This window comes from Typopeltis vanoorti, chromosome 18, assembly GCF_054136105.1.
Source record: "Typopeltis vanoorti isolate ZY-2024b chromosome 18, IOZ_Tvanoo_1.0, whole genome shotgun sequence".
NCBI classification, from domain to species: Eukaryota; Metazoa; Arthropoda; class Arachnida; order Uropygi; family Thelyphonidae; genus Typopeltis; species Typopeltis vanoorti.
This window is the reverse complement of record NC_143566.1, coordinates 12,293,011-12,317,610: the sequence shown is the minus strand read 5'-3', so window position 1 is coordinate 12,317,610 and position 24,600 is coordinate 12,293,011. Positions and strand designations below refer to the sequence as shown.

The window sequence follows — 24,600 nt, the reverse complement described above, 5'->3', positions numbered from 1 at the left end:
ACTAAGTATTGCTTGATATAATGCCCCATTGGCACCATATCAAACAATACACAGTGCCAATGGGGCATTATATCAATACTTAGTCTTTATTTGAGTTGTAAGTCAGCAGTTAGAATTGAAGTACAGGAAGGTGGTTTAATGTTAAATCTGGTGTCAGACAAAGATGAACATTACCCCCTCTGTTATTCATTATTTATATGGATCACATTAAGAAGTAAAGTAGTATTAAACCCGATATCAAAATTGGAGATGTTAATCTCAGCTCTCTGCTTTATGCAGATGATGTTATACTTTTAAATATATCTGCTACAAGTCTGCAAGATTCTCTGACTAAAGTGAATAACTGTTGTAATAAATATGGTATGAAGGTCAACACTAAAAAGACAAAGACAATGAAAATAGGCAGATACATTGAAAATATCGACTGCATTGTGAATGGTGAACCTATAGAATAAGTAAAACATTTTAGCTACTTAGGCACGATTGTGCCTAAGTAGCTGAAATGCTTTTTAGAAGCCAACTGAATAAATTTATATGGAAAGAGAAATTAGTCAAAACACTAAATTAGCTATATAAAAGGCAGTATTCAAGCCAATTTTAACTTATGGATCTGAGCGCTGGGTGAGAAGTAAAACAGTCGACCAAAGACTAGAGACTACAGACACGAGAGTCCTGAGAAAGATTAGGGGCATAAACAGATGGCATCAATGGCAATATCATATTAAAAACGATGATATTAGGAAAGAACTTGACATTGTCAGCATTCAGGAATGTGTTAGCAGAGATAATCTCAGGTGGTACTGTCCCTTAAACAGAATGGGAAAGATTAGCAAAATAAGTGTTCTCTGGCAGGTGGGCAGGAAAAAGACCCAGAGGAAGACCAACATATTGGTGGATTAATATAGTAAAAAGTGCCTTAGAAGATAGAAATATAAGATTTTATAATGTTGGACTCTTGACAGGTACCAGACTGATTTGGAGGAAAATTGTAGATAGGAATTTAGTAATGATGTAATTTTTCATGTAGTACTATCATATTCTGTACATCCCTTCAGGTTATATATCAGGAATTTGATGATGATGATGATGATATAAAGTTCTTTATCGAAGCAAAACCCAGGAGACCAAATCTGCACACAGTAGTTAACAAAAAGTAAACTTATCCTACACCTTAATGTTCATTTCACCAACGCAATTATCCTCGTACTTGCAATTTTTGCTATGCGACTTCAAGCTTCAAATTCCTAACCACCATAACTCCAAAATACCTACATCATCAGTTTCTCTAAGCATAATCCCCCTATATAACAGGCTACTGGAAATCTTATCATGCGAAAGTGCATAGCTTTACACGAACTAACACTGAACTGACAGTTTTTATCATTTGCTCAAATTTCTATCCAGCCTATCCAAATAATTTTCTAAGTGCTGTATATCAGTAAATTCCTGATTGTGCTGCCTATCTTTGCATCATCAACGAATTTTAATGTCTCCTGTCAGGTCCTTCAGTGTTACTAGCGTACAGGGTGGACAACCATGGTCCAAAGACTGATCACTAGGATACATGACTAGTCACCTCATAAAAGATACTCATATATATTCTGGTCTGAGTCTTATACACTGGTGTCCAAAACTTAAGATAAACCATTTCTGAAGATTATAACTGCAAATTCAGATGAATCAGCTCATGGAAGTTTGTATAACTAATAATTTTGAGTAGAATGCAGGTACACATTCAAATTTTCGAATCACACGCAAATGGCTGACATGGTACACTCAACAGGATAAAAGGCAAAAGGCGAATTGTGTTTGAAGGAAGCTCTTTTCATAAAGGAATAAAGTTGAAACTTGGATGTCTTGCAATGTCTCAAAGACATCATCCAGATGATTTCATGCATGGAGGAATTACTGGAAAGCTTTAAGAAGGCCAGAGAATTACTGATATTACTTGAGAGTTTGGACTCTTAGATAACATTGTATCCAGACTCTGGGCAGCATTTTAAATGAATAGAATGTGTTCCAGACATTGGTTAAGAAGTTGCCCTCGCTCTACCGCAAACCATGAAGACAGATTTTTGGCTATAACAGCAAAACGTAATTGACACTACTTGCTTGATTTCACTGCTCATCCATCTCACTTCTACCCTATTTATTCACTTACTCTTGGTATGCAGTTATGCACTGCTTGTGTTATGTGCTGCCTTATCATTTCCCATGCACTGTCAACATCTTTTCCGCACAATTTATCAACTCAATGTATTGATGCTAGTTGACTATGGAGTTTCTCATAAGCACTCTTACATTCTTCTACATATATACCTCCTTGATAATGACCTTTTCTGTTTGACATACCTCATGATCAACTTTTGCCAACAGGTGGCAGTGTTGATAACTCGTCTGCAACCACATCCTGTGAAGATATTACTCCTTATTCCATACACTTTTTCTTCTTTGTAATCTATATTCCTATAATTAAAATTAAAACAGGTCAGAAGCCCAATTGGTTTTGTGCATTCTTTAACATGGTGGTCACTATCTGGCTTTGACCTTGATGTAATCCCTCTCTCTCTCTCTCTCTCTCTCAAAGTACCTATCTCCAAAAGGGAGAGAGAGAAAACTGAATGGGAGAATTACAAAGGAATTTTCCTCCTGAGCATCCTAAATAAGATTTATGCTGGCATAAATTTACTTGGAAAACTGTGTGAAAATTAATCTTGAAGAAGAAACTGAGTTCAGGCCAAATAGTGATTGTCAAGATTAGATTTCTGCAAGAGAAATAGTTGAGAAATCATGTGAATATTTCAAGATCTATATTTGGGATTTGTAGATCTGGAAATGGCATGTGACAAGGTGCTATGAGAAAAGCTGTTCAAAAATGCTACAATTATATAGTGAAAATGGGATATTTATAGTCTCTATTTGAGTTGTAAGTATATAGTTAGTGAAGAAAGTATAGGAAGATAGTTTGATGTAAAATCAAGTATGAGATAGAGATAATACGTGTTATCTCCACTGCTATTCATCATCTTTACAGATCACATTATGAAAGAGAGTACCATTAAACCTTACATAAGGAGTGGAGATATCAAACTTAGCTCTTTGTCTTATGCAGATTATGTCATCTGCATAAGACAAATCTAAACAAATCCACTGCAAGTCCTCAGGTTTTTCCGTCTATATCGAATAACAGTTTTAACAAATTTTGTATGAAAATCAGATAGATAGACTGTTTAGATATGAAAACAGGTGGGAACACTGAAAACATCAGCTGCATCCTGAAAGGGAAAACCTATTGGCTAAATAAAATATTTCAGCTATTTCAGTTTAATTTTAAGTGAAAATGGAAAAACTAAATGAAATATGAAAAAAAAACTGTTAATAAAATTATTAGTGCAGGAATGGAAAATAGTTGAATAAATTTATATGGGATAAGAGAAATCAGTCAAAACACCAAACTAGCAGTATACCAGATAGTTTTTAATTTATGGATTTGAGAGATGGATTAGATATAAAACAGTTGATCAAAAAGTGGAGATAACAAGCATGAAGAGTTCTGGGAAAAATATTAGGGAAGTGAGCAAATGATATGGTTACTTAAACAGAATGGGCGAAGAAAAGTTACAAAACAGGTGTTTAGATGAAAAGCCAAACGGCTATTTTTTTCTGGCGAGGTTGATAAGTTAAGGGGATAAAAATCCCTCATTGTTTTTCAGCCAGTAAGCGAAACTAAGATCGAAAACTACGATCTGTAACGATTCATGCCGACGAACTGTCGGCGTATCCAAGCATAAGTGACCACTTGGTAGTGCCACACCACGGCAACTCGTTGCAAAGGTGGAGCAAGCTCCCTCACTGTTCTTGATATTTTCTCATAATGTAAAACACACAGCTCTTAGGAGATGTAGTATACTCGTAGTGTAGTATACAGCTACGAGTATACTCGTAGCTGGCTTGTGTGGAAGGTTTACCAACTACGAGTATACTCATAGTTGGCAGCGAACGTGTTAATCGGTAAACTGATTGTTTTACACACCTTGTATTCATGCTCTTTGATTAGTTTGTTGTTTCTATACACTGATGATGTACTGTTATTTTCAGTATGAAATATCTGTACTTTCATTAAAGTGGTCACTTATGCTTGGATACGCCGACAGTTCGTCGGCATGAAACGTTACAGATCATAGTTTTCGATCTTAGTTTCGCTTACTGGCTGAAAAACAATGAGGGATTTTTATCCCCTTAACTTAAAACAGGTGTTTGTTAGAAGGATGGTTGGGGGGGAACCAAAAAAAACAAAACAAGATCTAAGTGGATTGATGAAGTAAGAAGTGACTTAGAAGAGTGAAATATAAAATGTAAAACAACCAAATTACATGATAACCACAGCAATAAATGAAAGTACAGAAATTTCGTACTGAAAATAACAGTACAACATCAGTGTGTAGAAACAATAGAAACAACAAGCAAATCAAAGGTACATGCAAGAATTGGTTTACCAATTAAAAACAGTTGCCATGTGCTAGAACTTAATATTAATAAGTAATATTAAAAACTATTATTGATGTTTACATAAAATTTTATGCAGATTATTATTTATTAATATTAATTTCTAGCATGGGACAACCATTTTTAACACGCTCGCTGCCACGCTACTTTGGCATAGTCTGTTCCCGTACGGCGAGCAATTTCACTTCTTCAAGGTCAGTACGGTAATCTCGTTGCTGGCGGTAAGCGTCAGCAACGAGATTACGAGTATACTCGTAGCTGGCTTGTGTGGCAGGTTTACCAACTATGAGTATACTCATAGTTGGCAGCAAATGTGTTAATCGGTAAACTGATTGTTTTACACACCTTGTATTCATGTTCTTTGATTTGTTTGTTGTTTCTATACACTGATGATGTACTGTTATTTTCAGTATGAAATATCTGTACTTTCATTAAAGTTTATTACTGTGGTTATTGCGTAATTTTTTTGTTTTTATAGTCATGCCAGATTATTTAACAAAATTAAATAATAATGCAAACTGTCACACAGTACTATCATAGTAACCTATACCTTTTCATGGTGGTGGTGGTTTATCCCTTCAGTTGTTTTCTGACCCCAAGTGACTTTGCAGGCAAGTACTCTTGCCCACAAAGTGTTCCTGGTGAGATTTTTACAGAGTAGTTCACCACTGCTTCCCCACACCCCATTTTATCTGGGCTTGGGACCGGCACATAGCTGACGAATCAGACCAATAGCTGGGACATATTCATGACTGTAATCCATGTGTGTTCACGGGACTGGTTTACCTGTTCTGGGGCACGAAAAACCAGTTTCTGGGTGAAAAAACCCTACCTCCATATGAGACTGGCTAACTCACCTTTTATCGAAAGAGATCAGATAAAGGTTCCTCACTTCACTGACGGGAATCGAGCCCAGGTCTTTCCGAACAAAGGGCTTCGTCTATACTGAATGAGCTATGGAGGTTCACTCTTTCATGATACATATCAGGAATTTTAGCATGATTATGATGATGGACGTTCTGATGAATTTAAGATATTACTAGCTTAGTCATAAAAGTATGTTGCACCAACAATGTAAAACATTATGGTAAGAAAAGATCCCTACTCAAAGGTGGAATTTATGTTAAAATACATGTCAAAAAACATTAGCCTAGAATGCATTCATGAAACATTAATGTATTCTAGGCTAACATTCTGTATATATGTGATGTATGATTAAAGAAAACAGCTAACACAAAATAAAAGGAAAAGTTGGTCCTTGTTGGAAATCTAAACAGTGGAGTAGGAAATGATTACTAGACAGAAATATTTTGGGAGAATCTTCAGAAAAGAGGAAAGCTAATAACAATAGTAAGCATGCTATCTACAATAAATACAGGGTGTCTCAAAAAATGTATACACACTTCAACAGCTGATAACTCACTTAATTTTCGTTGTTTTGCAGGTTTAATGGATTTGAAATAATGGCTGAAACCAGACTAAGCTTTGAGGAAAGAAAATTTATCCTAAAATGCTACTGGAAGTATGAAAACATAGTGGAAGTGCAAAGACAGTTTAGAAGAGGCCCGCAACAGAAGAAAGGTTGATTGAAACGTATCGTCAAAGTTCAAGAAAATCTGTGCGACAAGCGTCTCATGAGATAGGAGTATCAAAATCAAGTGTCCATCGCATGTTGAAACGCAGTCATTAGAAAAGCTACATTCCAGATAGGAAAATGCAGTTTTGTGAGGTACTTGGAAGCCATCAAGATGTGAGGGCCTATCTTGATGAGACTGTATGCAACAGATGGATTGGAAGAAGAGGTTCTGTAGAATACCCCCAGCGTTCACCAGACCTCATGCCAATGGACTTCTTCTTATGGGGGATTTATCAAGGGTAAGGTTTACACTTCAAAACTGGCAACAGTCGATGACTTGAAAGCAGCAATCGCAATTGTTTGCAATTCCATTGCTGCACGTTATGAGCAGTGCCTGGACCTGGACAGTCATCAGTTTGAATACAGACGTTGAAGGATGAAAAGTACATTTATATAGTACTTATGTATTCGAGTGTTCAGTTCACTTCTGAAAGCTGTTCAACTGATTATTTTAGGTAGTGATACCTCCATGCTGATTCAAGGCACAAGAGTATATAGAGCATCTGAAATAGGAAGTGCTCACCATTTACTTTTGAGCAGGATAAAATTGGATATCGTATTGAAAAAAGAGTATGTAACAAAGTTTAAAAAAATAATCAGTTGAACAGCTTTCAGAAGTGAACTGAACACTCGAATACAGAAATAAGAAAAAAAAAATTAAAGTTTATTATTATTAGACACCTCCAGAGAGTCCAAAGACTCATCGAAGGAGAGTGTGCCAACAGCATCAAACGATTGATTCCCTTCCAACTACTAACCGCTTAACTTGCTTAACTTTTTTTCATGAGCCATTAGTAGCAGAGGCTCTTTTGAAACAATCAAATCTTTGAGAATCAGTGACAGACCCTGAAGAAAATATTGACTGAGATTGTCTGCAAGGATAGAAAAATCAGTAAGTTAAAAAGGTAATCAAAGAAAAGAAGAAAGTGTAATGAAAGTTCCTGGCAAGTAAGTCAGCATGTACTCTGAGACAATACAGAGCTTGGCCTGGTTGGCCGAGTGGTTAGCATATCTGCCCTCCAGCCAAAAGGCTGAAGGTTCGAATCCTGGTGTGGGTATGGATGTTTGATTGACTGTGAAAATACTAGTGGTGGCTGTGGGCAGTAGATAATGATGGTAGTTGCAGTTTGTTGTAGTTGGTGGACTGAGTAGTGGAGGCAGAGAGTTGTAGAGTAGGTGTCCTCCATTGATGAGTCTTTGGACTCCCTGGAGGTGTCACATAATAATAATAAAAATAGATAAATGTATGGGAAGAATTTGGTAAGAACACACAAAATAAATATCAGGAAGGTGGAAAATGTTAAAATTGCTATGAAATGTCTTTGTAAAATCTCAAAAATTGGAAGTATATGAATTTCCCTCATCAGATGCTCTTGTCACTTTTATTATAAAGGCAAGCAAATTATTGAAACAAGAGTGCCCTTTGACAAATTCAAGCTAACTTTCACAGATATTATTACCCTCACTGCCCAACTGTGTATACAATTTCCCACTAATTTCTCCAAAATCTTAACAACCACAGAAGAAATACAAACTGGCCTATAGTTTGATGCATGCATTCTACCACCACTCTTATGCAATGGCACTATCTTACACTCCTTGCACTCAGTTAGCATTTTCTCAGTAGCTAGACTTTCAACAAACAGTCTGGTCAATGGAGATGCCAGTCCCTTAGCAGTTTCTCTTAAAATAGATGGTGAAACAGTAGCACTGACTTATTGACTTTCAGAGTACTTAATATTTGAAGCATGTTCTCCTCCTCATGTACTACTAAACATTGAACTTCTAGTAACAGAACCTATGTTTCCAAGTTGAAATACCTGATAAAATGATCATTAAACAACTCCACTATGCCTTCTGCATCAGTCACTCTGCTCCCATTTTCATCTAACAATGTTATTCTTCCATAAACATTTCTTCTCTTCTTGGCCACATAAAAACAATTTCTTAGGATATTCCGTGGACTGTACTGCTAATATCTTCCTGAATTCTATTTTGGTCTGCCTTCCTATACTAGCAACTTTCCTGGCCCGAGTTTTATATTCTTCATGTAACTGCTTCTTACTTCTCTATTTATACTTGTTTATAACCTCTTTTCATCTGCAGTTTCTGTTTGATTTCTTTAGTCATTCGCTTTACACCAAATTGTTCATTCAGTGTAATGCAAATTACACCAAATGAATTAATTGGTCATATGCTTGAGGAATACAATTTTTCATTTCTGTTGATAAATTTTTCTTCATTAGCCACCATTTGTTGCTATCTTTTCCTTGGAATTCTTCCATCCACAGAAGTGCCCTGAGTTGATTTCTATGATTCTTATAATCACCTACCTTAGAATTCCACAAAAATTCCCCCCCTCTTAAACTTCTGCATGTGGATTCAGCTTGCAAGTCAAGACTACATAGTCACTCTCAACCCATGGGAACGTGACTGACATCTCAGTTACAATCAGGTTCTCTAATGCAAGGACCGAATTCAAAACTTTTAATCCTCTATACCTTTTGCCCAAGATATCTGTCCCTCAATAATTCCAGAAATTCCATTCCTTTACTACTGTATGCTGCTTCTCATGCATAACTTATACTGCTATAGTTAAAATATTCTATAATGATCACTTGCTAAATCAATGTACCTAAACATTTTCTGCTTATCACTCCCTGTGCTTCCTAGCATATAGCAGCATCCCACTAAACATTTTGTCCTTCCAAACTCCATCTCACACTTTCATAACTTTCAGTGCTATTTCCTTCCAAAATTCTTCTCTCTGAGACGACTCAACTCATCACTTATCGTAAGTAACACTCCACCACCTGTTTGCCTTATATATTCTGTCATTAAAGTTTTCTAATCCTAAAACATGCCGAATCCCTCTATCTTTATTCCTGTCAGAAAATGTAATTGACAACATTTCACCGATTCAAATAAACTTCGGATAGGCTACGACTATCTGAAGTTATTAATGCCACAATTAATGGTTATATGTTTTTACATCCTCATTTTTTAATGATAAAAATGAGCAGCTGTCTTTCATCTTAATTATTCTACTCCATACTGTTAATCCATTATTGCTAGAGCCATTAAAAAGCAGTAACGAGGTTGCAGCCTTTGAAAGTACATGACAAACTGTTTTAATTGCACTATTGTATTAGGATTGTATTAGGATTTCTTTTGGTATTTTAATGTTTTGCTTTAAATTTTTATTTTGTTTGTTCACAAAGAGTTAAAATGAATTTCATGTATGAAAATAAGATAAATCAATTACAGTAAACCCTCGATTTAACAGACAAAATTTCCGGTCCATATGTCAAGTGAAACTTAACACCTTGTTAATTTTAAAATGCTTTAAAAATAACTTTAAAATTAACAGGTTATTTTTTGTTATTAATTTCCTGTTATTTTAACAAATTTTGGCAAAGAGGCCATCATAAATATGTCACCGCTCATAAAACATGTGCGCCAAATGATTAGGATGTGATCACACCAATTGCACTGTAATTGGTTCTTTTGTCATGTGCCGTGACTTTCTGCAGCAGTTTTATTACACACATTTTTGTAATTTTAGGGAGTTAATTATAAAAAAACAGCAGAATTCAAAAGTTCAAAAAGAACTTGATAGTTTTTTCAAAGCAGGATTACTTAAACCAAGTGCCTTAACATCGAACATCAACTTCACATTAACTTATCTAAAAGTGTGTGTAAAACAATTTTTTTGCTATAACTGTGCTAATATTGATAAAATTGCAGTATAATGTTACAGATATTTTTATTTTAAAAAATCGCGATTTAACGGACACCCCTTAGCCCCTATTAGTCCGTTAAATTGAGGGTTTACTGTATATCTATTTCTAAATATGATCTGAAACCAATCCTTGTAATATATTTGTTTATTACTGGAAATATTTGCAACTATTCTTCAACTCAATGCAGCCTAAATAAAAGAACAAGTTATTTTATTTAGGGAGTTAATTTTTATTAAATACTGCAGAAATTATTTTCGCTATTTTAAAAAGCTTTCATTGGAAATAATTTTGCTAAATCTAGTCATTAAAAAAATTGAGAGACCTTGTTCTGCTTTTACATTAACACGTTCGCTGCCAGCTATGAATATACTCGTATGTCGATCACCAATCTCCTATGCCAAGCACGGGTTAACCTGTAGTATAACCCGTAATTTGTAAATCAAATTAAGAATGGTACACTTTAAAACAATTTTCCATGCACAATGGTGGATTTTTCTGGCACACAGGACAATAATAACTTGTTTCCCGTCATTTCGTTTGTTTCGTGTACATACTTGGCATGGCTTTGTTGGGCGATTCTTTTTTTCTGTAGGTGGTAAAATTTCCAAATAATGTAGATCCCGAATCCTGCTGATATTCTGTGATGCTGTAAGCTCATCCATTCCAACAAAAACTGAGATAAATTTATCTCTAAATTTTAACGCAGTCATTGCATTTCTAGTAACTATATTATAAAATTTATGGGCATTTCTTTGGCCATCTAATTGTCTTTCGTAAGGCGGAATAGTAAGAAAGCATTTGATCAGAAAGATCGATGCCTGACATACCCAAATTATAGTCTCTAACGATATTTGGTTTTAACCGAATTTTACCATTCCGATTTTTCGCTTCAACCATTTCAAATTTGTGCATATTTGAAATGGAAAGAACTTCTCTCTTATCCTTCCATTTGCTGACTAAAACAGGACCTCTTCTTTGCCAGACAAATTCCTCCTTCTTTAGCTTCTTCTGTATAACATCTTAGTTTGTGCAATTTATTGTTAGCTGCTTGGGAATTATCTGCGAAATGAAAATAATGCAATAAAATTTGAAATCAATTTTGGCTCATTTTAGAGCACCAAAATGGGAAATTGTAAAGATGATTCCAACAACGCTCAATAGATGGTAAATTACAATCACCCATATGAAGTAAAAGTCCAAGAAATAATTTCATTTCAGGTATGTCTGTGCTTTCCAGTTTGAAATTCTTTGACATTTTTTGATCTGTGCTTGCCTTTGCTCAATATTTTGTAAAGCATATAAATTGGTTTGTTAAACTAAAAGTGTGAGAAATTCTTTAGAAAAAAAAGTTCAATCAACTTTTGGATACTGAAATTTGCAGTGTCAATTTAAAAACTAGTTTCAACAAAATCAAATTGTGGGGGCTCTTGTTCTGAATTTTCCCATTTAGTAAATGTTGGATGTATTTGGCTGGATGCAAACTTCACCTTCAGAATTTTCTTCATCATCTGAGTCACCGTTAGAGTCATCTGTATGATTATAATCATTTTCAGAATCGGAATCAAATAATTCTTTCCATTCATCATTGCTCATATTAGCGTAAGCTTATAATTCTTCATCAGTAAGCTTTCTTTTACTGGCCATGATGTAACTGAAGGTTTATAGAGACTAGACACAATAAACCTTACTGCACTGAATGCTGAACGTCACTGACTCCGAACTCAAGTCACACAATTGTCAGCACATGTAATATATAGGTGGGGGTGATACGAGATTACTCGTAGTTGGCATATCGAACAAAATTCTATCTGATAAGCCAGCTATGAGATTACTCATACTGACCTTGAAGAATGTGTTAAATTACCTTTTTCTGATTTGGAATTTTTTTTTTTAATATCATACTTCAGAAGAACATCAGTCTTTCACCTTAAAAAAGCAACACTTTTTTTTTTTTTAGAATGCACATTTTATCCAATTCCTAACTGCTGTAAATATAAATGGTGAAACCATCTGAAACATATCATATACAGATTAATCCAAAATTTCTGTTTATTTTAGGTATTCAAATTACATCCCCCCCCCCCCCCCACACACACACCTAGAACTGAGTCATGAATATATACTTTGTCTAATTTCCTACTGGTGTGAAAATTTTCACAAGCAGTATGTCACATTTCAGTATCCAAAATCTATTACTTCATTTTACCACTCTGAAAAAAGAAACAAAACAGTACTTCTAAAATCAGATTATTTCCTTACAATTTGATTATTTCAACCAATACTTTCTTCTTCTTTGGTGCATCAATCTGAAGATTGGTAATTATAGCAGCACATCATAATATCGTGTCCTGTGACCTCCTTTTTAACTCTTAGGGCCAATTAACATGTTATTTATACATGAAATTCTTGGTCTGCCTCATGGCCTCTTTCCTTCTACAGTCCCCCATGCCTCAAATGATGTCCAATTAGGCTTTTTCTTCTCTTATTGATGTGTTTCATTAATGACCGCTCTTCATGAACTATATTTAGAACTTCTTCATTACTTTTCCTTTCTGTCCAACTAATTTTCATCATCTTTCTCCAGCATCAAAGTTCAAATGCCTCCAACTTTTTGATCTCTTGTTTTGTTAGAGTCCAGGCCTCACAACCATATAATGTAATGCTCCATATGTATGTTTTCACTAGCCTTTTTTTGAGTTGGATGCCAAGTCCTTTACTGGTAAAATGTTTATTCTGTTGTAGAATGCTTTTTTGGCTAAGATTATTCATGCTTTAATATCTGATTGGTTTCTTCCATCTTCTGTGATAAGACTTCCAAGATATTTAAAAGAGGATACTTGTATTATTATGTTGTTATTTATTTCCAGGTTTATTTTTATTGGATTTGTTTTACTTGTAATTAATAATTTTGTTTTCTTATAATTAATTTATAGGCTGTACTGTGTGAAAATTTCTTCCATCTTTGTCAGGATGGCTTTCGGTTTGTTTTCATTATCACCTATAATTTGCTATTGCAGTTTTTGTTTTATTGCTGGCTGCTTCTATTAGGGCTTCTTGATGCTTGTAAAGATTAAATATGAGCCTTCTGTCTCTCCAATCTACCTTTATTGTTTTTAGGATGTGAAACATTTGGTTCCAGTCAATACTATCGAAGGCTTTCTCCAAGTCAAGAAAGACTATCAGAGTATTTTGATTCTTCTCAAATCTTCTTTCGATAACTGTTCTTAGGGCTATGATTGCTTCTCTTGTCCCCTGCTGTTTCCTGAATCCAAACTGGTCATTGCCAACATATTCTTCAACCTTCTTTGTTAGTCTTTTTTGTATGATTTTCACACTTGTTTGCATTATTTACTTTAGGAATGGGTATGATAGAGCATTGTGTAAAATCTTTGGGTATGATCCCCGTTTCATAGATATCCTTTATGATCTTAAAAAGGTATGGCTTAGTTATGTTTCCTGAGTATTTTAATAATTCTGAAGGGATGTTATCAATGCCTGGTGCCTTGTTGGTAGACAATTCATTCAGTGCCCATTGAAATTCATCTTTTAATATAGTTGGACCAATTTCTTCCACATCAAGTCTTGTTTCATCTTTTATAGCCTTGCATCTAGATCTTTTCCACTATATAGATATTCTAAGTACTCCTTCCATTTTTCTGAAATTTCTTCCTTATCTATAAGTATATTCCCCTGTTTATTTTTGATAATTGTACTTCTTGTCTTATTTTGCTGGCTTATAAGCTTTATCGATTCTCCCAATCTTTATTAGATCTTCTATTTCTTTACATTTCTCTGTATGTGTTTTTTTGCTTCTTTACACTTTCTATTTATCATATTTTTTATATGTTTCATCAATACTTTCTACAAGATATAAAACATCTCAAATTAGTATAACTTTTATAAATTTCCTGTTATATTTTCCTGTATATATATATATATGCACATACAGGAAAATATAACAAATATAGGGAAAAAAAATATATACATATAAAATTTTGCATTTCATGTCATAATGTGAGTTTTGAATGCTACTCTACTATTAATGCTAGCTATTTTTGAAATTAGCAGTATCTTAGGTACATTTACTAGCTAATAATCCTTTCTGCCTTAGCAACTGCCAGGTTGAAGGTTGAGATTACTTACCACTATTGAGAAACAAAGAAAGAAATATAAAGAACACTTCCCAGAAAGTACATTAAAGAGTGCCAAGCAATTGCCCAATATACAACTGAAATTTTTGGTTTTGTTCTCTCTCATTTGATTGATTCCATACAAAAATGCTGATGACTCCTTTGTAGGCTAATATTTCTGTCAAAATTATTTCCAGCCAATCATTTCAAAGACCACATAATTTATAATAATCACAGCTTCAGTTTTATAATCAAAAAACACTAAATTAGGCTGTATACAAGACATGTTCAAACCAGTTTTAACTTATGGATCTGAGAGCTGGGTCAGAAGTAAAATACTTGACCAAAGACTAGAGACCGCAGATATGAGAGTCCTGAGAAAGATTAGAAGCATGAACAGATGGCATCAATAGCAGAATCATATTAAAAATGAGGATATTAGGAAAGAACTTGACACCAGGAATGTGTTAGCAGAGCTAATCTCAGGTGGTATGGTCACTTAAACAGAATGGGCGAGGAAAGATTAGCAAAACAAGTGTTCTCTGCCAGGTTGGCAGGAAAACAACCCAGAGGAAGACCAAGATATAGGTGGATTGATACGGTACAAAGTGCCTTAGACAATAGAAATATAAGATCTGATAATGCTGGAGTCTTGACAAGTAACAGACTGATTTGGAGGAAAATTGTAGATAGGAAGTTAGTAATGATGTAATTTTTCATGTTGTACAATCATATCCTGTACACTCATAGAGGATATATATCAGGAATTTGATGATGATGATGATGATGATGATTATCAAAAAATTATAAACTATCTGATACAGTTGCCTCTGTGCCCTTTGCACAATTAAAAAAAAGTAGTTCGGCTATAGTTGTTCAATTATTTTTTTTTTGGTGTGTGGGGGGGGGGAGAGTTAGCTGTCTGGAGTTTTTTCAATGAATTTCTTTCTAATACACAGCATTTTCTTCATGGAATATAATATTAATAACCAAATTTTATTCACAATGGTCTTTTCAATTCCCCCACCTCCAAATAGTAGGCGAAAGATTATTTTTAGCTATTTCTGCATCAGCTGGATTACTTCCTGGAAACAATTATAAGAATGGCATTATGAATATTGCTTTAGTTAAATGGTACAGTTGACTTAGCCTGTTTATAAATTTCATATCCATTTCATAAATCCATTTCATAAATTTTCATTTCAATTCTTTAATGAGAGATTCTGTGAAATGGGAGAAAGAAACTGCAGATTACAGTACTGCAAATAAATTCTTATAAACATCATGATATGAATAACGATTTATTACTTGCTTTCTACAGAAAACTATATTGGTTAGGAAACTAATCATTAATTCTGTGATGTGATTCTGAGTTTTAACTAAAATAAGCAATAAAAAAAGAAAGAAGAAACTTAACTGAGAGTATACAGTGAACTTTTTAAAACACGGACATATGTGATTCTTCAGGAATAAAAAAAATACACTGTGCCATAAGCTGAGCATAAATAAGCAAAATTGACAAAAATTATTGTGATATTGCTTTTTCCTGGTAGATACGATATTTATTTACATTAGATGATTCATTTAATGAAACTACTAGAAGAACAAAATGGATTCTGAAAAGGCAGATCTTGCAGAGACTCAATTTTTACTCTAAAATGATTAATTGAAAAGAAAAGAAAATTTCAAAAAGAAACACCAGTGGCCTTCATTAATTATGAAACAGCATCTGATAAAATTAATACACACAAATTGTTTAAACTATTAACTGATTTAAATATACGAAATCAGCTGTGCAGTCTATTCAAGAAATATTTATATACAGGAAATAAAATAGTGGTCAAATTAGAACAAATATTAGAATAGAAAGAATATATCAAGAGGAGTACAGCAGGGATGTACCCTATCACCTCTACTTTTTAATATATATGTAGAAACAAAATAACAACAATCTGGAATCAGCATAACCCATTTGACATACAAATAAATCCAACCAAATAAAGATAGATACACTATTATTTACAGGTGATCAAATTGTGTTAGCTACATCGGGAGATAATTTACAAAGATCAGTAAAATCATTAAATCAAATTTCAGAACAAACATGACACAAGAATATCTAAAGTAAAGGCAAAAACAGTGGCATTCATTAAAGGCTTTTCTTTTTCAAGAATTGATATGTAATCCTGACTGCATTCCTGTTGAGTGTTTTCTACCACCATGCTGTTACTACTTGTTTCATTTAGCAATTTTTCAAAGTAATTATTCCAGACACCTAGAATATCTTTATCTTCAGTTTTCATGTCGCCTTTATTATCTTTGATTCCTTTTACAGCATTCTTTCCTCCATTTCTAAGCTTATTCAACAGCCTCCAAACATCACCCTAGTGAAATTTATTTTCTATGTTCTTATCAAAGTCTTTCCATGACTTCTGTTTAGATAGTTTTGCACAGTGTAAAGTTTTGCTTTCTTAAATTTTTCTCTGAACACTCTAAGAGCACAAGCTTGCCTAACTCACTTGCCAGGAACTTTTATATGCTTTCTTCTTTTCCTTTACTTCCTCTTTAACTTCCCAAGTTCTGATTTTCCTATTCTTGCAGACAACCTCATCACATGCTTCTCTGCAAGAATGAATAAATATTTTCTTTGGAGTTCACACTTAATCTCTAATGTTTCTGGTTCCTTCCTGTTTTCAAACTCTTTCAGCTTTTCTTGAATAAAGTTTTGTGTATTTTAGTCTACAGTTCATGTATGAAAGCTACTCAATTTTGATTTGTTTTAAAACTTTCTTACACAGTTGTTTTCAATATGAAATTCAATTTTATCCTGCTCAAAACTACATGGTGATCACTTCCAATTTCAAATCCTTTGTACACTCTTGTGTCCTCAACCAGTGGAAAAACACTGCTATCAACAATAACATAGTCAATGAGACTTTTCTAATTTCTTTCATCTTCTCTCCATGTGAATTGTGCACATCTTTATGTTGGAACATGGTGTTACTCTTTTTTCCAAATTTTCCCAAAACATTTCTTGTATGTCTGGTAATCATTTGCTACTCTGCTGTTCAGATCTTCAACAAAGACTAACATCTTTTTCATTGTGACGGCTGCCTTGTCTAATGCCCCCCCCCCCCCAAATTCCTCCATTTCTTCCTTAATAGAACCTTCTGTGGGACTACAGGCGCAAATAAAACTCCTTGCCCAGTTCTCCATTCTGATATTTTCCCAAATCACTCTACTCGATACTGCCTGTCATTCAAAAAGATTATTCTCATATTTAGTGTTGAATGCTATAGCTACTCATTTTCCGATTTCCCTGAGGTATGATAGATATCGTGTGAATGATGGTTAGGATAGTCTTTCTATGATGAATTTTGGAGATGCCTTCTTCTTCTTTCACTCTGCCTTATCCCATGTTAAACGGGGTCAGCGCACCAATCTTTAACCTTCCTCTTCCAAGTTCTCCAGTCCAAAGCATCCTTCGGACTCCATCCTTTCTCCCTAAGATCCTCTGTCATCTTATCCCTCCACCTGAGCTTGGGTCTGCCTCTTTTCCTCCATCCCTCCAACTCCATATACTCCACTCGTTTACCAACATGCTCCTCACCCTTCCTCTCAACATGTCCAAACCACCTCAGCGCCTACTTTCTTGTATCTTCTTGCCAATTGGTCCCACCTTAACCATCCCTCTGATGTAGTCATTCCTTATCCTGTCCTTCTTTGTGACACCACTCATCCATCTCAACATCCGCATCTCCGCTACCTCCATCTTCCTCTCCTGTGCCTTGGTTATAGGCCACGTCTCCACACCATGGAGCATCGCCGGCCTCACCACCATCTTATAGAGCTTTCCTTTCCTCTTACAACTCACTCTCTTGTTGCACAGGACCCGCTCATCTTCCTCCAATTCATCCAACCGCATGTTATTCGGTGCTGTATTTCCTCATCCAGGTCACCATTCTCTCGACAACCGACCCAAGGTACTTGAATTTCTTTCCTGAAATTAGCCTTTCACCCTATAGTCGTATGACGATATCCTCGTCACTCCCCGTTGACATATATTCAGTCTTCACCGGGTTAATTCTCATGCCACTCTCCTCCAATGCCTTTCTCCACTCTTCCAGGGTATTTTCAAGCTTCTCTCGGGATGATTCGCATAGAACAATGTCATCAGCAAACGGCATGCTCCATGGTGCCTCCTTCTTGACATCCTCCACTAGTACATCCATGACCAGGTCAAAGAGGTAGGGGCTCAGAGCTGACCCTTGGTGTAGCCCTACGACAATAAGGAACCCTTCTGTCATGCCGACACTAGACCTGACCTGAGTTTCTGTTCCCTCATACATCTTCTTCACCAACCTCACGTACTTCTCCGACACCCCCTTCTTCCTCATACACCTCCATACCTCCTGCCTGGCCACTCTGTCGTATGCCTTTTCCAGGTCTATAAACACCATGTGCAGATCCACTTGCATCTCTCTATATTTCTCCATCAATCGCCTTAGCGCAAATATTGCATTCGTTGTCCCTCTTCCTGGCATAAATTTTGGAGATGCCTAAATTACCTAAATCAAAAAATTGATACTGCCTGCCATTCAAGAAGATTATCCTCATATAAATCTAATCAATGACTTGATCAAAGGCTATAGACTGCAAAGCATTGAAAAAACTATAGAAGACTGAATGCATGGACTTAATAGCTGAAACATGTTAGAATAAGATATTAGAAAGAAACTTGAGAAAGCTGATTAATGATGAACAAAACTAATCTAAGGTGATTTGGTCATTTAAACAGAATATGAAAAATGCTTGAAGGTGTGGGGGAGATGGGAGACCTGGAAGACGACTAAGAGCTAGTAATGCTTTAGAACATGAAAAATAAGATCAGATAATAAAGGAGTTTGAACAAATAATATATTAATTTGAAAGAGAACTGTTGACACAAAGTTGGTAATAAACTATACTTAATTATGTACTTTGAGGGCTCATATCAGGAATTTGATGGTGATAATATGTAAGTGTATGGGAATAATTTCTTTGAGAATGATTTCTACAATGTGTAGAAATCATTCTTAAATAGTTTATTCTGTAAGGAATTTATATAATCTTAGGCTTATTTGGTTTCACCTATGTTATATCTGAGGTTAAAGTTGTTGTCAATTAATGGCCTCATAAATGAAATTATAGGCAAATTCAGAGGAAAAAGCACAAACTATTGATCCAAGATAACTTGTTACGGGGAACAATTACTGCACAGATACTAAAACAAGTTTCAAAGTTTTGGCTAGTGAAATCCTTCAAAGTTCTAATAAAAACATAAAAACGTGGCAGTTAGGTAAAGTTCTTACCTTTCAAGAAGTGCATTGTAGGCCACTTGTGATGAAAACTTGGATTTTTTTAAACTTTCAGTCACTTTCAAAACTTTATTCGAAAACAAGCATTTTTTGTTTACCGTAATGATGCATATTTATTATCCTTTTAACAATTTTCACCATTAAGCCTTTTAGTCTCTCATTATATTTACACTTACACACAAACAAGAAAATACTGTTAATTGCATAAAAAAATTAACAAGTGAGAGTTGAGTTGAATAAAGAAAACAAATGGAATTGCTGACACACTTCACAAGGACACTTAACATGGTACTGCAAGGAAATCTGTAACATAATCCCAACAAACTGGGATGGATATGAAGCTGGTGACAAAGAAGACGGTAAGAGCCAGCCATCACAGGTAAGCATATAGTTGAGTAGAATCAAGTAGAAGGGAGATCTCAACACTTGGGGCTGAAACAAATACCAATATCCAGATGTCTGTTGATTATGATCAACTACTCAGGACAGAACAATAAATAAAAGTGCTACAGAGATCCTGGGAATGATTTCAACAGATATTGTGAGCAAACGTGAATGGTTGCCAGTTTAATGTAGCAAAGTGTAAAGTTCTGAATTCTGTAGCTGAAAAGATAGTAAGTTGTGTATTATTACTAAGGATGAACTACATAAAAATTATGAAACTACGCACTTGGGAATGATAGCAGACAGGGAGCTGAAGTTCAGAGGACATGCAAAAACAGACAAAATAGCACAAAGAATGACTTAGATGTAAAATATACTGAAAAGTAAGATGAGGAAGTTATTATTCACTTTCATAATAACATGCCGTGGAATTGGTTCAATGCTGTTTATTATACACTGCTTGGAATAAAGTCAACAGACACCATTCTGTGAGGAACAAACAGCCATGCCACCCAGCTTAATAAGATATAGGACCTCCTTTCACTGCAATGACTGCAGCAATCTTGCAGGGCACACTTTCCACAAGTACAATAACAATCAATGCGTGTTTTGGCCATTCTTTCTACAAGTATATAATGAAGTACTGGACTATTGTGATGCAGATGTCCCTTGACATCACCTGATGCTCCAGTTCAATCCAGATGTTCGATACAGTTGAGTTCAGGACTGTGTGTAAGCCAGTCAAGTGTGGTGACATTCACCACAAAACATCCATAACCCACACAGTAACAGCAGCAGCTTTATGTTACGGTGCATTGTCTTGCTGAAAGAGACAATGTCATTTCCGTAGAAATATCACAAAGTAGGAAGAATTGCAATGTCCAAAATGTTCAGATACCTCTTGGAGTTTAATGTTCATGGCACCACAAACAGAGGTCCTAGATCAAACCAGGAAAAACATGACCATACCATCATACTACAATCATCTTCAAATTTCATAGTTGGGGTTACGCATGCTGGTAAGAGATGTTTGCCAGGTATCTGGCACACTTACAACCATCCAACTGCTCGGTAGAGAGTGTAGCATGTTACTCCATAACATACTTTCCAAGCTTCCACATCCCACTGTACACACTCTTTGCACTACTGAAGATGATGTGGCATGCTGGTTTGGGATTCGTGGCTTGCACATTGCGGTCCTGCCATGGAAGCCCATGTTTGAGCCTTGGTTTTTGCTGTATGCTATATATAGCATACAGCAAATACATATACCTTGACATTTCAAAGGCATTTCAATGGATTTGGCAGAGCGGCCTAGTTAAACTGCCATCCTATGGTCTGCCTTCCACACTCTGCAATTGGATCACCAACTTTCTCACTGGCTGCTCACTACATTCATGGTGGATGGTTTCCTGTCATCAGATTTTCCCACCAATGCAGGAGTACCACAGGATTCTAGTCTTTCTTCCTGTAAATAACTCTCTTCTTCCTATATATAAATAACCTGCTTTCACAACTTTCAATCCTATCCACAGCTTTGCCAATGACAGTAAACTCCATTCCTCCTTTTCATTTGACAAACCTTATATTACTCAAGTTCCACCACATCTAGTGGCCTAAACTCTGATCTCCTAGCTACATCCCAATGGGGCAAGGACAACCTTGTAGACTTCAATGCTACCAAAACTCAGTCCTCAGAGTTTTCATAAAAAAGATCTTGCGCTCATCCTCCTTACCTTCAGTAATACTGAGATATCTAAACATGATCAGATTTCTTTTCTTGGACACTAACCTGCACCTCCGAACTTTCATGGCACAATTAAATTTCAACTATAGCTTCTGTAGCTGCCAAAAAACTTGGTGTACTTTTTTGCACAAGGCACTACTTTACACCTTCACAGCTGCTAACTCTATACAAATCCCAAATCCTCTCTAAGATCACTCAATTCTATCCAGAAGAGGGAAATCCAGCTAACGATCCCTCTCTCACGGACATTTGGGCTTCTGCCTAGTGCTTCTTCTACAGATAATTTTATCGACAGTGATCTGCTGAATTGGCCACTATTATTCCTCCACTCTATTCCAAAATCAGTAGAATAAGAGCCACTGCTAACCAACACCCTTTTAGCCAGTCCATCTTGAAACTCACCAAACCAACTTCACTGCCACTTCTTTCATTCCACCTACTTCTGTTCTTTGGAACAGTTTCCCCCATCCTGCCTTCCCCAAAGATTACAACCTTCAGCTGTTCAAAAAAATGTGAACTGATTCCTCCTTTCTTCTATTCCTCTTGCCCACACATGACACTAATATGTTATAAGTCTTGTGGCCGTTTGTGTGTTCATCAGATATAAAAATAAAAAATAAAATAAAAGTGATGTAGATATCCTGCAGAATGATTTGAATTGATATTGTGAGAGAAAAAACCGAATAGTTGCCAGTTCAGTGTAGCAAAGTGTAAAGTTATACATCCTGTAGCTGATAAGATAGTAAGCTGTATATCATTACTGAGGATGAACTACATAAAAATGATGAAACCAGGGATTTGGGGGTGATAGTGGACAGGGAGTTGAAGCTCAGAGACAGGCAGAATAGCACAAAGGATGACTTGGGTGTTGTAAAATACACTGACAAGTAGGATAAGAAAGTTGTTATTCATTTTCATAAGAAATAACTAAATTGCCTCTAAAGGTGAGTGACCAAGATGGTTTTGTTAAGTTTGTAGTGAACCTAGTGTTCCAATGAAAAAATGGGAAGAGAATAGATTCTATAGAAGAGATAGGATATGAAAAAACAAAAGTTGCTCAGAAAATTTTGTAGAATAGATGCAGAGGAATTTTTCTATAACAAGTAGAAGGGAAAAGAACAAAGACACCCTGGGATGTTAAGTAAAGTTTAGTAGCAGGGAAAATAACTAAATGTTTTATACCGAGAGTGGTGAATGAGTCTAAGGAGGGCTATGTTAAACATTATATGAAGAATAATTAGTATATGGGCACTCGGGCTTAATGGAAATGCCCAGATAATAATAATAATGTAGGCAGCTGACTTCATTATAAGTTACCTTAGCTACAAGTATCTCTACAAGTATTTCTCCACAGGTCTAGATTCCTAGTAGCGAAGCTCGATAAAGTTCATTGTATGGATATAAGATCACAATAACCATGAACTAGGAAGCGAGTTCTGCATTGTGAAATTATCTGATTCATTCAGATATATTACATTACAAAGTATCTTAATTGTAAAATTGTATATTATCATGAAAATCTGTATGTAGTTTCTTCCTTGCTTCTGTGTGTCTGATAAGTACTATGTGCAACTTTTTTCGTAAGAAATTACTATTTAACTGAACATCAAATAGTACTTTCTTACCAAAAAAAGTTGTACATGAATTCTGCATTGTAAAATTATCTGATTCATTCAGATATATTTACATTCAAAGTTTCTTAATTGTAAAATTGTATATTATCATGAAAATCTGTATGTAGTTTCTTCCGTGTCTGGTAAGTACTATGTGCAACGTTTTTCATAAGAAATAAGTATTTAACATCGAATAGTACTTTCTTACCAAAAAAAGTTGTACATGATACTCGTTAGACACAAAAGCATTTATCAAGCCACGGAAACCTAACTCAGTTTCTTCCCATTAATTTTCTTTTGTTGGCAAAGATGTTTAAATAAACTAATAATTAAACTAACTCATTAATAAAGTAATACAGATAAAATTGACAATATGTCAATTTTATCTGTATGAAAATTATGTGATTATTTTGCTGAATTATAATGAAAATGTCTCTTTTTCCATTATACTTACAGGATCTTTAGTTCCATCATAAACATCAAAAGCAAGTCCTAAAAATAATAAATCATTATGAATACATTCATTAATCTACAATAAATTCAAATTTATCACATGCAATGCTATATTTTAAAAGCTGTCAAAGTTCTATTTCAAAATCTGCTTTCTACCCCTCTGCACAAAAAATGCATGAGGCCAAATGGCCGTGTAGGCCCCACCTGCAAAGTGGACCAGTGGTGGATGCTTATTTTCATAGGGATGTTGGAAATTTGAGTTGAGGCCAAGTGGGAACATGGCATTCCTGCCTTTCACTACATGTTTTCTGATCCACGGACTTTTGCTAGTAGACTTTCACGTCTTCGGGATTTTTGCAGGTAGGTCTTCCAATCTACGGAATTTTGCTAGTAGGCTCTCCAGGCTATGGGATTCTACAAGCTATGGGATTATTTGCAGAGCAACACTCTTGTATTGCAGTAAATCTCAGATAAGTCAATAAATATGAGTGAAATTGATCCTGATGATTTCATAGAAACACTTGATAGGAAACTGACATTAACGCTGCTGAAAAAGTTATTAAAAAAGTTTGAATTTGTGAGCGGCCTGGTTTCCTGTATTTGTATTCCATGACAGGAGATGACACAGAGGGTGAAGACACAACTCCAGGGGAAGAAAAGTTAGATTTGGTGGTTTCCGCACCCATAGATTGTAGAGAGGTTCATGTGCACAAGAAGCGTAAAACAACAGAAATGCACAGGGATGAAGGGATGGAAGAAGATGGTCCCATTACTGACTCCTCTACCTCACCCAAAGAGAAGGTACTTCTGATTGTCCTTCGTGAAAAAAACAGATGGACAACCGCAAGGTCCACTATGACAGATCTGCAAATAACATATGCAGGGGCTAAAATGTGGATGATGGCATAAAGATTCAGCTCGCCACAGTAGACGATTACCGTAAACTAACCAAAATGATGGATGACCAGGGTATACAATATCACACATTCTCCCTCAGCTCTGAGAAAAATCTAAAGTTGGTGCTCTGAGGT

At 35.4% G+C, this 24,600-nt stretch overlaps 1 protein-coding gene across 1 annotated transcript in view; it reads right to left on the bottom strand.

Annotated features, from left to right (window-relative positions):
- The window catches only part of nes (lysophosphatidylcholine acyltransferase 3 protein nessy), a 389,051-nt gene that overhangs the window by 184,121 nt on the left and 180,330 nt on the right, over positions 1-24,600 (bottom strand). The window contains exon 5 of the mRNA XM_090408067.1: positions 23,571-23,608. Coding sequence (XP_090264193.1) covers positions 23,571-23,608 — 38 coding nt within the window. The remainder of the gene's footprint in view (positions 1-23,570; positions 23,609-24,600) is intronic.